This window comes from Macaca nemestrina, chromosome 3 (genome assembly GCF_043159975.1).
Source record: "Macaca nemestrina isolate mMacNem1 chromosome 3, mMacNem.hap1, whole genome shotgun sequence".
In the NCBI taxonomy this organism is placed as follows: domain Eukaryota; kingdom Metazoa; phylum Chordata; class Mammalia; order Primates; family Cercopithecidae; genus Macaca; species Macaca nemestrina.
Genome location: NC_092127.1, coordinates 85,958,629 through 85,977,358, shown reverse-complemented (window position 1 = coordinate 85,977,358; position 18,730 = coordinate 85,958,629). Strand labels below are relative to the sequence as shown.

At 36.6% G+C, this 18,730-nt stretch overlaps 1 protein-coding gene and 1 pseudogene across 8 annotated transcripts in view; one reads left to right on the top strand and one right to left on the bottom strand.

The window, feature by feature from the left end:
* The window catches only part of LOC105486335 (solute carrier family 9 member B2), a 57,321-nt gene that overhangs the window by 12,576 nt on the left and 26,015 nt on the right, over positions 1-18,730 (bottom strand). For all 8 annotated transcript variants that reach the window (XM_071093239.1, XM_071093241.1, XM_071093236.1 and 5 more), the window contains 5 exons: positions 15,632-15,774; positions 14,294-14,421; positions 12,767-12,942; positions 10,661-10,767; positions 9,070-9,219 (listed from right to left, as the gene is read on the bottom strand). In XM_071093239.1, coding sequence (XP_070949340.1) covers positions 9,070-9,219; positions 10,661-10,767; positions 12,767-12,942; positions 14,294-14,421; positions 15,632-15,774 — 704 coding nt within the window. The remainder of the gene's footprint in view (positions 1-9,069; positions 9,220-10,660; positions 10,768-12,766; positions 12,943-14,293; positions 14,422-15,631; positions 15,775-18,730) is intronic.
* LOC112427505 (U2 spliceosomal RNA) lies at positions 12,116-12,284 on the top strand (annotated as a pseudogene).

Here is an 18,730-nt window from a genome sequence, read left to right as displayed (position 1 = left end):
TATATTCTTTAAGGATGTCTTCACATCTTACTAGCCAATATCTTGTTACTCGAATCCCTGGTTTGGTTAATAATCAACTTTCCCTATTCCAGTTACTATGTGATTTCTCTTTCCTCATGGGACTCTAATTGATACAAGAACTAACTTTGTAACACATAATGGGAAACACTCTAGGAAAACAGTGACACAACTGACTAGAGTAAAATTAAAATGTGTTGTGGAGAAAGAAGACATAAACCAAAAAAGTGCAAACTAGAAGAAAATATCTGTACCATGTATAACAGAATAAGAAACATTAGCCAATCAATAAAAAAAGACATAGACCGTAATAGAAAAATGGGCAATGAACCCAGAGACAACATCATCATACTGAATAGGCAAAAGGGGGAAGCATTCCTTTTGAGAACCAGAATAAGACAAGGATGCCCACTTTCACCACTCCTATTTAACCGGAGTACTGGAAGTCCTAGCAAGAGCAATCAGGCAAGAGAAAGAAATAAAAGGCATCCAATTAGGAAGAGAGGAAGTCAAACTATTTCTCTTCACAGATTATACTATACCCAGAAATACTATATCAAGAATAATATAGAGATGCTATACCTAGAAAACTTCATAGTCTCTGACCAGAGGCTTCTAGCTCTTATAAACAACTTCAGCAAATTTGTAGGATAAAAAAAATCAATGCACAAAAATCAGTATTTGTATACACCAATAACATACAAGCTGAGAGCCAAATCAAGAACGTGATCTCATTCACAATCGCCACAAGAAGAACAAACTATCTAGGAATACAGCTAACCAGGGAGGTAAAATATCTCTGCAATGAGAATTACAAAACACGGCCGAAAGAAATCAGAAACGACACAAATGGAAAAACATACCATGCTCATGGATAGGAAGAATCAATATTGTTAAAATGGTCATATTGTCCAAGGCTATTTACCTATTCAATGATATTCCTATCAAACAACCAATGACATTTTTCACAGAATTAGCAACAAAAATTCTAAAATTCATTTGGAATCAAAAAAGAGCACGAATAGCCAAGGCAATACTAAGCAAAAAGAGCAAATCCAGGGACATCACACTACCCAACTTCAAACTATACCACAAGGCTACAGTAACTAAAACAGATGGTACTAGTACAAAAATGGACACATAGACCAATAGAACAGGCTAGATAATCCAGAAACAAAACTGCACACCTACAACCACGTGATCTTTGATAAAGCTGACAAAAACAATCAACTGGTAAAGGACCCCCTATTCAATAAAATGTGCTGGGATAACTGGCTAACCATATGCAGAAGATTGATGCTGGACCCCTTCCTTACACCGTATATAAAAATCAATTTAAGATGAATGAAAGACTTAAGTGTAAAACCGAAAACTACAAAGCCCCTAGAAGATCCAGGAAATACCATTTTGGACACTGGCCCAGGCAAAGACTTCAAGATGAAGACTCCAAAAGCAATTGTGACAAAATAAAAAACGACAAGTGGGACCTTATTAAACTAAAGAACTCTGCACAACAGAAGATACTACCCATGGAGTAAACAGATAACCTTTAGAACAGGAGAAAATATCTGCAAACCATGCATCTGACAACGGTCTAATGTCCAGAATGTTTAAGAAACTCAAACAAATCAACAAGCAAAAAACAACTCCATTAAAAAATGGGCAAAGCACATGAACAGACACTTCTCAAAAGGAGACATACATATAGCAAACAAGCATATAAAAATGCTCAACATCACTAATCACTGGGGAAATGCAAATCAAAACCGAAATGAGACACCATCTCTCATCAGTCAGGATGGCTATTTTTTTTTTAATATTTAAAATTAACCACAATATCTGAGCTTGTGGAAGTAAACTGGGTGACCAAATGTCAAAGGAAACATAACTGTACATCTTTTGATACTTTTTAATTTTTTGCAAAATTTATTTCAAATTCAGGGACACAGGTGCAGGTTTGTTACATAGGTAAACTTGTGTCATGGGAATCTGTTGTACAGATTATTTCATCATTCCGGTATTAAGCCTATTAGTTATATTTTTCCTGATCCTATTCCTCCCACCCTCCACCCTACAATATGCCCCAGTGTGTGTTGCTCTCCTCTACATGTTCATGTGTTCTCATCATTTAGCTCCCACTTATAAGTGAAAACGTGGTATTTGGTTTTCTGTTTCTGTGTTAGTTTGCTAAGGATAACGGCCAGCCACTCCATCTATGTCCCTGAAAAGGACATGATCTTCTTTTTCATGGCTGCATAGTATTCGATGGGGTATATATACCACATTTTCTTTATTCAATGTATCATTAATGGGCATTTATGTTGATTTCATGTCTTTGCTATTGTGAATAGTGTTGCAATGAACATACTCATGCTTGTGTGGTTATAATAGAATGATTTATATTCCTTTGGGTATATACCCCGTAATAAGATTGCTGAGTCAAATGCATTTCTGTCTTTGGGTGTTTGAGGAATCACCACACTGTCTTCCACAATGGTTGAATTAATTTACACTTCCACCAACAGAATGGCTATTATTAAGTAAAAAAATAACAGATGATGGTGAGGTTGTGGAGAAAAGGGAATGCTGATACACTGCTAGTGGGAATGTAAGTTAGTTCAGCCAATGTGGAAAGCAGTCTGGAGATTTCTCAAATAAACAGAATGACCATTTGACACAGCCATTCCATTATTGGTTATATACCCAAAGGAACAGAAATCATCCTACCATTAAGACACATGCACTTGTATGTTCATTAAAGTGCTATTCACAATAGCAAAGACATGGAATCAACCTACATGCCCATCAACAGTAGACAGATAAATAAAATGTGGTACAGATACATCATTGAATACTATGCAGATATAAAAAATGAAAAAAGCTGGAGGCATCACACTACTTGAATTCAAACTATACTACAAGGCTACAGTAACTAAAACAGTAATGGTACTGGTCCTAAGACAGACACATGGACCAAAAGAACAGGCTAGAGAACCCAGAAATAAAGCTGCACCCTTACAATCATCTGATATGTCACAAAGCCAACAAGAACAAGCAATGTGGCAAGGACTCATATACACTATGTACATATATACCATGGAATACCATGCAGTCATAAAAAAACAATGAAATCATGTCCTTTGCAGTGACATCGATGGAGCTGGAGGCCATAATCCTAAGCTAATTAATGCAGGAACAGAAAATCAAATACCACAGTTATCACTTATAAGTTGGAGCTAAACAATGAGTCCACAGGGACACAAAGAAGGGCCTGATAAACACTAGGGCCTATTTTAAAGTGGAGGGTGGCAGGTGGGTGAGGATTGAAAAAGTACCTATCAAATAGTATGCTGATTGCCTGGGTGACAAAATTATCTGTACTTCAAGCCCTTGCAACACACCATTTATCCATGTAACAAACCTGCACATGTACCCCTTGAAACTAAAATAAAAGCCGAAAAGAAAAAAAAAAAAGAAAAATGGGCAAAACATATGCACAACTAATTCACAGAAGAAGAGCTACAAATAGTCACAAAATCTAAGACACTAAAACTGAGTAATCATGAAACACAAATTAAATTGATATGCCTTTTTTTTTTTTTCTCAAGGGGGAACACCACGTTGGAAAAATACTAAAATGTTTTAATAATGAAAAGTATTCATTGACTTTGTAAGGAAACTCACCACTTGACAGGACAGCAAATTGATAATGCTTTTTTGGAGGGCAATTGAGCAGTACCTGTTATACTGCCTAAGAATTTACATAGAACAGATTTTCTGATAACTAAAAAGAAGCTATATTTTTGGACGCCATTTCAATGCTTATAATTACACAATTTAAGGATCTGCAATATATACACCAGGTCCTCAAATAATGTCATTTCTTTCAACATTGTTTCTCTCCAATAACGAGAAAAAAAAATCAATTCTTCATGTTCTCCCCATATCTGAAAGCATTTTCTGTAATTTGGTTTCCTCCTAAATCCCAAAGATGTTCTCATTAGGTGAACTCATGTGTCTACATGGTCCCTATATGAATGAGTGTGGGTGTGTGTGAATGCACCCTGTGATGGGACGGCATCCTGTGTAGGGTTGGTGCCTGCCTTGTGCCCTGAGCCTCTGGGATAGGCTCAGGCCTATTATCTTACTTGTTTTTATTAACCTTTCTGAAATGTATGTGTAGATCACAATTATTTCAATGTTTAATATTCACAGTGTTTTGCTTTTTATTCAGAAGTTTGGTGATGTTTTTGTGACCAGAAATATGCCTTAGGAACTTAGCTCTTGTTTATATCAATTGGCCTATGGTAAAATTGGTTTTGTTATTTGTCCTTTCACTTCAAGTTGCAGCTTCTGAGAACCTATTGACAGTGCTAAAATGAGGACTTACTATTAATATATTCAGCAGTTTGTCATATCAACCTTCTTTGTCAACAATATTGCTACAGCACTGTAGAACTGACAAGTGTGTCATTTTCATTTTCTCACATAATAGTTACAGCAATTTTTTAGATGATTATTGTATTCACTTTAGAGTTGAGAAAACTGTTTGAGAAGGCAAATGACTTGCTTGGGATTATACAGCTAGAAAGTCGTAGAACTGGGATTGGCATCCCAAGCTCCATATTTTAAATCTTATGCTCTTAGTATGATATCATGCTGTTCTGGAGGTAACTATAAAAATAATAAGAGTTATTATTTACTGAATGTATTCTATGATTAAGCACTTTTCTTAGTGCTTTGTATAGGTTATTTTACCTAATCCTCCAGTCAGTGAAGTTGTTTGTCATCATCACTGGGAAGTTAGATAACTTGTACATGGTCAGACACACCTAGTAAAAGCTGTAGAGTTGAGATTGGCCTGAGGAGTCGGAGCTCTTGGCCCTATGCTATCCTTTAGAAAAAGGTAAGAAAAGGAATCCAAACTCAGAACTTTGGTTTGGTTCCTACAGGAATAAGAACTTTCCTGAGTACTAAATTAGAAAAGATATGGAGAGTGCCTGCCACATGACAGAGTCAATAAACATTACTTTTCCTTCCTTTCTTTGAGGAACCATTTTGATATATTCAAATGGTGTATTCTTTTTTTCTTTTTTCTTTTTTTTTTTGAGATGGAGGCTTGGTCTGTCACCCAGGCTGGAGTGCAATGGCACGATCTCGGCTCACTGTAACCTCTGCCTGCCAGGTTCAAGCAATTCTCTGCCTCAGTCACCTGAGTAGCTGGGACTACAGGCGCATACCACCATGCCCGGCTAATTTTTTGTATTTTTAGTAGAGATGGGGTTTCACTATGTTGGCCAAGCTGGTCTCGAGCTCCTGATCTCATAATCCGCCCGCCTCAGTCTCCCCAAGTGCTGGGATTACAGGTGTGAGCCACCGCATCCAGCCTCAAATGGTATATTCTTATCCTGGCTCTGCCACTTACTTTTTGTCCTCTGGTCAAATATTTTTGACCTTCACAATACACTTAGTATTTGTAAGCCTTGGTATCCTGATTTTAAAAGTTGCTGTAATATTTACCTTTCAAGATTATTGTTAAGAATAAATAACATACATTTCACTAACAAAGAGCTCTTCAAAAAAATTAAAACTATTATAAGAGACTGATAGATCTGACTACATTAAAATGTAAAATATCTAAGTGTTAAAAGTGAACAATATAAAAAGGTACAAAGATTACTTAGACTTTTGTTGCTAGGACTAATCGTTTAACAGAAGTCCTTGAATATGTTTCATACACTCAGAATAGTAATGAAAGTAGAAGGACTAAAAAGATTTCTGTATCAAATTATTTTTTATTTCTAAAGTGCAGACAAAGGCCACAATTTATATTTTGATTATAACACTTTAGTTGAATATCAGACATGGGCTTATATATTGCAAAACACAGAAAAACACAGAAAAGTTACGACGTATCTTCTTGTGGGTTTTTCATAATGTCAAAACTAAAATGAATTTGCCTATAAAGAAAATGGAGTCATTGAATATGCTTTGTATAAAAGATAAGCCCAGAGTAATGAAGACTGTGTCATCACTTATATAGATGTGTGTATTGGGGGTGTATCTTACAGATGGATAATCAACACACATTATGCTTTGGAAGATAATGAACAAAAGACCTATCAAAGAAAAAGGAAAAAAATACAAGTGGCTAAATATGTGAAAAACTGTTCAATTTCACTGTTAAAGAAACACAAAATAAACAAGATGCAACTTTTTACCTATTAGTGTGGCTAAAGATTAAAAGGAGTAATTTTTTTTTTTTTTTGAGACGGAGTCACGCTCTGTCGCCCAGGCTGGAGTGCAGTGGCCAGATCTCGGCTCACTGCAAGCTCTGCCTCCCAGGTTCACGCCATTCTCGTGCCTCAGCCTCCCGAGTAGCTGGGACTACAGGCGCCCGCCACTTCGCCTGGCTAGGTTTTTTTGTATTTTTTAGTAGAGACCGGGTGTCACCGTGTTAGCCAGGATGGTCTTGATCTCCTGACCTCATGATCCGCCTGTCTTGGCCTCCCAAAGTGCTGGGATTACAGGCTTGAGCCACCGCGCCTGGCCTAAAAGGAATAATATTTTAAGCCAGTGGTTCACAGTGTAGTCCCTAGACTGGCAGCATCAGTCTCATCTGGAAATTAATTAGAAGTACAAATTCTCAAGCTCCACCACGGTCCAAAATCAGAAATTTGCAGTAGGGCCCAGAACTCTAATTTAACAATCCTTCTAGGTAATTCTGCTAAAGTTTGAGAAAACTATTCTAAAGTGAAGTTGTAATAAGCCAGGTACTTCATATTTTATTGGAAGAAAAGTAAATGGATAGAACTCTAGAAAGCAGTTTGGTAATATGTGTCAAAAATCTCAAAATGTTCATATTATTTGACCCCCAAATTTTACTGTTAGGAATATTCCTTAAGGAAGTGATCAATTTCTGATCATTTCAGCACAATTTAAAGTAGCAGAGATTGGAAATAACCTTATAACTATATATAAAGGAATGGGCTAAAAAAAAAAAAAAACAACTATGGTGCATCCATGTGTGTAGATAAAGAGATTCACATAGGAGAGTTACTAGAGGTGAATATTTAAAAAAATGTTAATAGTTATCTTTCTGGTTGTGGGGTTACATTGACATTCTATGTAGCAGGGCTACAGGAAATGTAAACAAAGGGAACAATGGTTTGGTTTGTAAGAATCATTTCAGATAACCACATTACAGTTTCCCTGAATACAGTGTAATTGGAAGTGATTAGTTTCCCTTTCCCTCCTTTTTCTTTCTGTGCTCTTATCCAGTGCCCACTTGCTGGAGGTATCAGTCTCTCCTTGATTTCCCTGTTGCTAAAACTACTTTTTTATGCTCTGTTTCAATGATATTGCTCCTTCTCATTGTTTACTCTTTTTATCCTATAGTTTATGAATTTAGAAACTAAATTTTAAACTGTAAAAGTTTAGAATTATGTTTTAATACACATGGTGTTACTCAAACAGATGTCAAAATATAAAATTGTGTCATGTACAATAATGCTACAGTTGTACTACAGCATAGTATAAGTCACCTTGGAGTCAAATAAATCTGAGCCTAAATCTCAGTGCCATTTTCTAATTTTGTGACCTTGGACATATTATTTAAGTCTTTCTACTTTATAGCTTTTATAAAGTAGAAATCATAATACTTTTTCAAAGGTATTTTTGTGAAAATAAATGACCACATCCACTTAGTGCCTCATACAGAGCCACACAGAGTAGCAATAAAAATTTATGAATTCCTTTTTATCTTTTTACCCATGACAATATAATATAATGAGTTGCTTTCAATTTGCAAAGATTTTTAAAGAGGTGGTGACAGAAAGCATTTCTGTTACACTGTTATGAGAATGAATGTTATTTACCCAAAATGAATGTTATCTATGGAAGATCCCCACAGAGATCCACTTAATTGAGTTATGATTATATATCTCATTTCAAAATTTATAACGTTTCCATATTTTTCATATGGCATTATTTTAATTATTTAAGTTTAATTATTTTGAACAGCTGTCTTCAGGCTTTATAAGATTATCTCAAAATGATACAGCTGCATTTATTTTAGGTCACCAACATCTTTGTTAAGCAGAATAGCATACGATCCTATCAGGTTGAAATCCACAAAAATGCATCTGGAAATTAAAATAAATAAATGACAATCAGTGAATTTCCATAATACATATAAACGAAATGAACATTCTTAATCTTGAAAATCAGTATGAAAAACCAAAGCAACCTTATAAAAATGGCAAAGGCTTTTGAACAAACTGGGTAGTAATCATATGAAAACATGATTAGCATTGCCCATAAAGAAATGAAAATCAGAATAATAATGAGATATATTTTTAATTCATATCAGCAAATATCTCAAAGACTTATACTCAGATCAGAAAAACAGATCCTCTCACATAATATTGGTAAAAATATAAATTGGTACAGTCTTTTAAAAGGTCAAATTGACATTATCAAAAGAATAAATATGAGTCCTCTTTCCTAGAGCAATCTTATTTCTAGAAATTTATTGTATAAACTAAAATATATACTATATTTTGTTGATTTTAAGATACATATTTTTATATTTTAACATTTCTGAAATTAGAATGTTATGTTATAGTTTAATTGGCACTAATTTTTTTCTTTCTTGATGGCATATGAAATAATTGTGTTTTTTACAATTGACAGACTCAGAGTTTATGAAATATGGTATGTAAGGATATATTATTGAAGCACTGTTTATCTTGGCAGAAAACTAGAAACAACGTAAATATCTATAAAATGCAATACTCTGTAGCCATTACAAAGAATAAGGAAGGCATTACGGTAGTATGACTGTGATATATTTTAAGTAAAGGCATCAAGTTATAGATTAATGTGTAAGGAGAAAAAAAAGATGAACATTGGGTGTACATTTGCATATGCATATAATACAGCTTTTATAATGAAATATTTTATTAATTTGATACTAAGAAAGTATCTGGAAAGCAAACTTAATCTCATTAGAAAAGAGTCCTGAGCAGAAAAACTTAAAATTAAATTCACCTTTTCGCTGGTCCATCCCATGCCTGCAAGGAAAGCCATGACCAACGTGCACAGTCCTCCTGATCCAGGGAAACCAAAATGCACACTGCTGAACACAGCTAGCACAGACAACCCCAGCACAAGGAATGTTCTCTTACACACAAGTTTGTCCTTTAGGAGAAAAAAATTCATTTACTCCATTATTTCAAATCCCTGATTTTTAACGATTGATTTTTTTCCATATCTAGGATTTAGAAAGAAAATAAAAATTAAAATGTCTATATAAATAGACAAAACAAGTGCACTACATAACATTTACTTTCTTTTCTTCAACAAAAGTAGAGTTAGCACACTGCAAAGGTGAACTCTTCTTTAAGGAACACCAGTTCTTTTCCTCTGCAGTTGTCAATGCAGAATTTAACAGGACTTAATGAAGTAGCAGAAAAAAAAGTACATGAGCTTTGGAGCTGGACAGACCAAGGTTAAACTTATATCTTTTATACATTGTTGGCGTATGTAGTGGTCACATTACTTAACCTCTCCAAGCTTTGTTTCCTGAAAGCATTTACATCATAGGATTTGTGTGAAGGTTAAATATATATCTCTATTATTTTCAGGTTCTATGTTTACTGTTTTAAATTTGACGCCCCCTTGGTTTTTCTTTCTAAATCTTTGAAAACCAGGAAGCTTTAAGAGGTTCTAGACTGACAGTAGTTTTTGTTGCTGTTGTTTTAAAGTCTAAGAATTGTGTACCTTTTTCCCTTTACTTTTCCCTGTCCAGGCTTTTAAACTTCTTGATCACTTTAGAAAGTAGGTCTTTAAAAGTGCTTGACTTGGCAAAGCATGCAAGCTCTGAAGGTGAATTACCTGAGTTCATTCCCAGTTCCACTGCTTTCTAGCTATGTGACTTTGTTCAAGTCACTTATCCTGCCTAAGCCTCAATTTCCTTATCAGTAAAATGGTCATAGTAATAGAAATCTCTTTATGAACTATTTTGTGGGTTGTAGTAGAGCAGTGCTTTCCAACAGAATGTTTAGTGATGATGGAAATGTTCTGTATCTGCTATAGTCACGTGTAGCTAGTGGCTACTGTACTGAACAAAGTGGCACTAGATGATGACTGACTGATTTATGTATGTGTGTATGCATGTATGTATTAGATATGGGCTCTTGCTATGTTGCCAGACTGGACTCAAACTCCCAGAGGGATCCTTTTGCCTCAGCCTCCTGAGTAGCTGGGACTACCAGGCCTGGCTAGAATCTAAGGTATTTTGATACTAAAAAAGGGTACAAAAAAGCTACTACACATCTGGGTTTAGTTGAGTATTATGAACATTTAAAAAACTTGCATATCCTATTACTTTGGAACTGATATTTGTTTTACAATGAAATTTGAAATGTACAGAATATAAAATAGAAACCCATTACAGGACTGCATTAAAATCTTCCGTATTGAGCCCACTTCATAAATCTCATGGATGGCACTAAGCAATTTTAAAATGAGGGACCACTTGCACAAACATGCCCTTCACATCTGTCTTTGAAGGAAGTGTTCTAGAATGTTTTCCCAATGATATTTAAGAGCACAATTTTCCCACATATTATTTTTTCACCTGGTCACGGCTTGGAAAGTACTGAATGAAAAATCCAAGAACAGATCCAGTTGCCACACCAATTACCACCTCCAAAACTCCTCTGAGGATGTTAAAGACAGTGGAGCCTGAAAAATACATTTTAAAAAACTTAAGAGCTCTAAATCCAACAAATACAAGTTTTATTCCACAATCATCAACATAAAGCCTCTAATTACAAAGAAGAAAAATTTTAAAGACAGTTTCTGCTTTCCATATTCTTAAACATGTAAGTAGAACCTACATTTTCCCCCATAGCATATAGGATTTAGGAAACTTCAATTAAAAAAAATTTTTTGTTAGCACATTGTGCAGAAAATTATATTAAAGCTTCTCCACACATTAAGCTCTTCTTCACACTGTCCTAAGAAAAAATGTACTAACTAGTTTCTGTGGTCTGTTGTTATTATGGCAATCATCCTTCTTATCTAAATAAAATTACCTCTGAAGTAAGGATAGCTTTCTACCAGGTAATGCTATGACTGTTAAAAGCATCTAGCTGTGATAGTAGCATTATGCTTAAGCTATTGTGGTAATAATTTACTATGAATGTGTAGAAAGTAGCTAATTAGCTTTAGTCTCTGGTATATTGAGGTGTTAAAAAAAATGTCTTGGGCCCCACCCCTAAAAATCTGATTCAGTAAGTCTGGCAGGGCTCAGATCCAAAAGGTCTAAGGACCACACTTAGTTGGTGGGGTGGGGGGGGAGGGGCGGGGAGAGGAAACACAGCAGAGTCCACTAGGAAGGTTCTTTGAGCTGTAGCTTATGAAAACCTGACTGCCTCTGTCCTTTCTCCTCCCATCACCATGATTCTAATGCAAACGCTGTTGCTCTAAAGCTGTGGTTCCTAATCCAAGCGGCACTGGTTTCCACTCCCAAAGGTTCTGATTTAATTGGTTTAAGATAGGACCTACATAAGAGTATTTTTAAAAACCGCCCAGGTAATTCTAGTGTGATGCTAAGGCTGAGAAAAATTGTTTTAAAGGTGTATACCAGGAAAGCGGTAAGAACATAAATTTGGATATGTGTAGTAGCATTAAAAATAGGAGTATGAGTTTGACTTAATAGGTAACAGAGCATCCGCATCCTCAAGGGTTCTTGAACAAGAAAGAAATGTAATGAAAACAATGTTTTGAGAAAATAAATTTACCAGGGAATGAATGGAAGGCAGGCTCCGGAGCAATGAGAAAGGGTGGGATTCTAGGTAACAGGCATAAATCATACACAATCATAGAATGGGAAGATAACTATAGGGAGATAACAAAAATGTATAACCTGCCAAGAAGATGTGTTCCCACTACAGAATCTAAAGCTAAACTTAGATTACAATTATACTTTGTCAATCATATAATGTTGCAAATTTTATTTCCCAATTTTGAACATAAGATTAAGAAATGAACTTAAATTTGTGCTGTACCACAGGATAATAAGTGTTGAACTGCTTTTGGCCTTTTGGCTAAGATCAAGTGTAGTATCCGTTCACATCAGTTTAATATAGGTGTTGAACAACAGTGGGAGAAAAAATAACTTAAGTTCCTCTTTTATTATACTTGAAACAAAATGCCTCAATTTCAGACACTTACTAAATATTAATAGGACATCCATTAAAATCATTGCTGTTATTACCATAAAAAGCTGAAGAGGAGAGAAGAGAAATTGTACTTATTTTAAAGGCATGCTGTTCCTTTCACTTGGACTGCTCTCTGTCATTTGTGCTCCTCGAAAAACCTACTCATCTTTTGTGTGAAGTCTCCACACATCTTTTGTGCGAAGCCTGAACGTTCCTGGATCACTTCAAGCAGAAACTGTTCTTTAAATTTTTCTACCTTGTACCCCCGCCCCCCCACCGCGCCCCTGCCCCCCGTACTGCACCTACTGCATGCTACTTGAGCAGTCTCTATCTAGAGGGAGGAAGAGAGTAAAGATAGCCAGCTTCTGGCCCCACCTTAGGTGCAGAACTCTTAGTGTTCTTTTGCCTATTTTTAATTTGCCTTAATCAATTATCAAGCAAATATGTCATGCTTATAACATTTTAACCTACGTCTCTAGAGTGCAAGAGTAAAGCCTGTTGTGAACTGATTAGGTTACCTGTGGAAAAGGCTATGCCCAAGCATGTGTTGAAGCCAGTGATGGCCAGAATGTCATCAAAGCTGCCAGCTGCCATGAGCAAGGTCGGGACACCCTTCTCAACACCATAGCCTCCTCCCTGCAGAAGGAGCATTGAAGGCACCACGACAGCTGGAGATACAGCACCTAAAACAAAACTAGGCAGACAGCACTTTAAATATTTATGATAACATCTTACTTATTACTATTTCGAAATTATAATACCCTCCATTTTTTTATGGGTTATACTTTGGACAACTATAGTCTTTCAAATGGCAGAGAAGCATGAATCCAGAAAAACATGTATGTGTAAAACTTCTACAGAACACTGTTTTTTAAAATGTAGCCATAGACAACCTGCTTCAGACTACATAGGTTGCCTAAAAATATATACTTACTAGTGGTATAGAAGGCCTAATGAGGGTAGGCCCCAGGATGCTGGCTTTTTTTAAACAAAAAATTCATGTTATGAGGTTTGAAAAGCAATGCATGGACTTTCTGATTTGGAACCCAGTGATGCTGGGCCTTCTATCAGGGCTTGCTATGTCAAATAAGGCAACATATTAGAAGAAAACGATATAACAGTCACATTGATACCAGTAACCACAGCAGTGGTAACAGCTGAAAGCATTTTACAGTACTTACTATGTACCAAATAACATTTTGAGGACTTTACACGTATTGGCTAATTTAATCCTCACAACAACCCTATAAGATAGATGCAATCTATTTTAATTTTATAATTGAGGAAACTGAGGCACAGAGAGATTAAATACTTGTTAAAGATCACACACTGGAAAATCACAAGGCTGGGATTTGAATCCAGAGAGGAGAGTTCCAGAGTCTTAACCATGAGGAGAATTTCTTACTTCTTGCCAACTTATTAGCACTAAATTCTTACTAAGTCCTTTCTTATTTATTTACTTTGTGTGGCTCTTAACCGTTGGAAGAACTGACAGTGGAAGGAAGAGATGGCAGAACTGCCAAGTCATAATAGTCTGATGACAGGAGGAAAACAATAGTAGCTGTTGATCACTGCTGCTGTGTTTTTATCCTTTGTGCAGACTTTAGGTGGAATCCGGTATCTCTTTTAACAGGCATTGAATCAGGTGTAGGCAAAAGACCACGATTTCTTCAACAGTTTGAATAGTAGGAGCTAACTATACGAGTTAGCGCCTACTAACAGATAAACTTCTGGCCCCTCCTTAGGTGCAGAACTCTTAGTGTTCTTTTGCCTATTTTTAATTTGCCTTAATCAATTATCAAGCAAATATGTCATGCTTATAACATTTTAACCTATGTCTCTAGAGTGCAAGAGTAAAGCCTGTTGTGAACTGATTAGGTTACCTGTGGAAAATTCTGAAGTTAGAATATTTAGATTATGCTGTAACATCTATGTTGCATTTTCTGATATCTATAAGAAAATTCTATTATGCATTCTCTTGTATGGAATCAGAGAAAGCCCTAAATGTCCCTACATATTTTCCATGACAAAGAAACAATCATTACCCCAGTATAAATCCCCATTGCCATGGTAAACCCAGCAGGTAATGGGCCATAAGAGCAGATGTACACGCCTCCACAATACAGGGACCCATGGACAGTCTTACACAAACGCCCTTTAACTTCTTCAGGGCCTGAAACAGAAAAGCAGACATCCTAATATAATCCTCTGAAGATATGCAGAGAAGATGACCTTCAACGCTTTCTCTTCAGTATATGGGCAATGTCTGGGTCATCATGAGTTTTCAAGGTAATGAGTTGTATTTAACAAACATTTTAGTACTCCAAGTGTTTACAGACAGCTTATTTAGTCCTCACTGCAACCTTTTAAGATAGGTAATACTATTATCCCCATTTTTTTTAGATGTCCTCATCTGAAAAGACACAGGCTAAAGTCATCCGCCCAAGATCATGAAACTGGTGAGTGATGGGGTCAGGTTTGAACCCAGGCAGGCTGCTTTCAGCATCTGTGTTCATAATCTCTAGCTAATTTCACATTATTTTTATTTATAATCTGTGGTTCCAGAATGAGACTAAAGTGAAGAGCCTAATACCCCAAGAAAATTCATTCCTGTACTAAAAAACACACATAAAAAAAAAAAAAAAAAGCATTAGAAAGGCATACTTGAGACTCATTCTATATATTAGGCAGTTTCCTGAGCTAGTATAGTTAGCCCTGAACACTTGCATAGGGCTTCGCAAACCAAAAATACGTTATTTTCTCCACTATGAGCATTATTTATAACCATGGTCTATATCTATGTCAGAGAAAAGTGGGGCCTTTATTCTTGGTGCTGGCCCCATAGACAGACTCTACCTTTCCCCAAGAAAGAGAATGAGATCGGCCAGGTGCAGTGGCTCACGCCTATAATCCCAGCATTTTGGGAGGTGGAGGCAGGCGGATCACCTGAGGTCAGGAGTTTGAGACCAGCCTGGCCAACGTGGCAAAATCCCGTCTCTACTAAAAATACAAAAATTAGCCGGATGTGGTAGTGCATGTCCGTAATCCCACCTGTTTGGGAGGCTGAGGCAGGAGAATCACTTGAACCTGGGAGGCGGAGGTTGCAGTGAGCTGAGATTAAGCCACTGTACTCCAGCCTGGGTGACGGAGTGAGACTCCGTCTCAAAAAAAAAAGGAAGAAAATGAGACCATCTTTTGAGTTGTTGCAAAGCACAAGGTCCTACTTGCAAAACAATCCTCCATGAAATAAATTCTATTCTATTCTCAAGAATGTCATGCAAAGTGTCCACATCCATTTCCTAATGCTTAGCGATTCTATTAGATACTTGAAGTATTGAAGAAACAAAATTCCTATTTAATAATGAGAAATTTACACATCATACCTTTGAATCCAGACCAAGGCCAGCACGAACCAGGATGATAGACAGGGCTATGCTTCTCAAAGAGGAAGACCACTTGTGCTTGATCTGTACATTATCGTTGACGACTGGGATATTTCTGATGAGAAACCCTGCAAGCAGCATGCCTTGAATGAAGAAATCAAACATGTCTAGTTAGTTTTCAAATACAGAAAATATTTTTAGTTAACTTTAATTTTATAGAGACTACTCTATAATCCCAGGAACCACTTCACTCATGCTTAGAAGAAATGAAGTTAAACTTTTAGTTTAACTTGGAAGAAATTAAGTTAAGCTTTTAATTAAAAAATTAGTATAATTAAAGCAGCTAAGAAAATAATGTGCACATAAAAAGATAATTTATAATAATTAATATTCCTAAAATAACTGAACTTAAAAGGGAGACAAGATGCAGCATTTGGATAGAGAGTATGATCAAATTCTACATATAAAATGTTTTAACACAATGCCAGCTCAGTCAGTCCTTTGCGTGCAAACAGCAAACAGTCCCTGAAATTATTTGCTATGTCAGATTACTTGAAATATCAATAAATACCTATATGGATTCTATTTTACCTTCAGATTAGATAATTTCATAAGAGACACATAATCTACTTTGCGAAGGTTTTAGATGTCAATTATGATGAAATGAACATTGCCCTGTCATGTCAGCCGGTGACTCTTCTTTCACTCAGTCATTCAACTCTACTGAATGCCTTCAGTAGTTTAGACGCTAGAGTATGCATCACGCATATAATAATGAACTACTTTTCAACAAGCTTTCAGCCTCTAGGGAACAAGACAAACGGACAATACCAATTTTATGAAAGCATGAGGGGGATGTTACATGAGCTGAGGCAGGAAGGGGGATTTAGAGAAGGGGAAAGAGGATGAAGAAATGGCTGGGGGAGTTGAGAAGTTTCTGGAAAAGACAGTAGTTTATTCAAAGGTAAAAGAAAAAGTGACTCATTCTGGAAACTGCAAGAAGTTGAGTGTAACTGACGAAGCTGGGTAGTGAGTGAGGGAATTCTGCCTTCATTGATATCACATGCCCACACAAAGGGAAAGGTTTCTGTGAGAGACTGTGAGCCTCTTCCCTCCATGCTTCTCCAGCAGTGCCCTCTTCTCACCTCGTCCCTATAAGCACCATACTTCAAACAACTAAATAAATTTACTGAAGTTAGGATATTTTGTGATGCAAGATGGGAGAAGACAGACAACCTGCTGCACATGAAAGCATCACTCCAGGTGTCTCTCATCACTGCCATTTATCTACGGGAAAGGCTCTAAGTTCTGAATGCTGTGGCGATGGTCTTTCTGGAATGTTTATTGGGCAACAGTATCAACAGGCTTGGCTTTTGGAAGAAGTAATGATGAGTTATATATGCACATGGTAAAATTAAGACATTGCTGACAAAAAGGTAAAGTGACAAGTATATATTGTACCCCAGCTGCAACTTTCCATCTTCATTCCTGAATGGTTTTCACTGTTGAGGATCTTCTGTGCCCTTCCAGAAAGTTTCTGTACCTATTCAAGCATATTTCTGTGTGTATAAGCTCTTTTGTGCTGGACACAAATAGGACACTGATACACTGCTGTACGGCTTGGGTTTTTTCCCATTTAATAATATATCCTGGACATTTTCCCACTGAAGCACATATATATTTGCTTTATTCCCTTTTAATAGCTGGAATAGTATCTCACTGTTTGGAAGTTCCATAATTTTTGGACCACTAATAATAGATTTTAAGAAATTTTTCAGGTTTCTCATTATAAACAGTGCTGAAATGAGCACAATTCATATGTCAAGTATTTAAGTGCCTGCTACATGCTAGCCCTGTATGAGATCCTAGTAACAAAGAGGTGAGCTAGACCAGCAGTCCCCAGCCTTTTTGGCACCAGGGACTGGTGTCGTGGAAGACGGTTTTTCCATGGATGGCAGGGGGAATGGTTTCGGGATGAAGCTTCCCACCTCAGATCATCAGGCATTAATTAGATTCTCATAAGGAGCACGCAACCTAGATTCCTTGCACGTGCAGTTCCCAACAGAACTCATGCTCCTATGAGAATCTAATGTCGCTGCTGATCTGACAGGAGGCAGAGCTCAGGCAGTAATGATTGCTCACCTCCTGCCATGGCCCGGGGCTTGGGGACCCCTGAGCTAGACTAATGTGGTCCTTGTCCATATGGAGCTTATATATTTGTAGGTTTGCATTAACTATATTCATATTATAATTCCTAGCAGTGGAAATGTTAGGCCCTATGGTATAGGTGTATATAATTTTTATACATATTGATGATTTACCAGCCAAAAATACTGCACTAATGCTTACATTCCATTATCATGACAACAGCTCTTTAATGAAATTTAAAATATGTGTCCAAACCACTCCTAAATTAATTATGGCATTCAATGACCTGAAATAAAATGGAGTATCCTAAGAAGAACTCAAAATTACGTTAAGAGGTTTTTTGTTTTGGGGGATATGAGGGGGCATTTTTTTTTTTTTTTTTTTTGAGACAGGGTCTTGACACGTTGCCCAGGTTGGTCTCAAACTCCTGGGCTCAAGCAATTCACCCACCTTAGACTCCCAAGATGCTGGGATTACAGGTATGAGCCACTGCTCTCTCTTGGCCTGAGAGAGTACTTTTCATTCCTGAAATGACTGTGAGAACAGCTTCCCTGGGACACTGTTTCCTTTGCTAGTGGTTTGGTTGATGTAATGTGACCACCTGATTTTGATTTGGCACGTGTCCCCACTCGTGCCTGTAGGGCCTCCCTTGATCATGGAGGAAAGAACGTCTTCCTGGATATAAGAGTGTTGTTCTCTTAACATTTTGTATTATGAAAATTATCAACATATGGCTAATCTCATTTCATCTACTCCCAAGTTTATATTTTTATAATTTGTGTTATGGAAATGTTTTCAATAATGATTTGCCTTCTCTTCCAAAGGGAAGCCATTTTCAAATTCATTTCAGGAATCAAAAATGCTCACTCATACTCGCGTCCCTGGCAATCACTTCAGTTAAACTCTTAAAAATATAACAGGCAACCATCACATATATTTTGTCTTAATAAG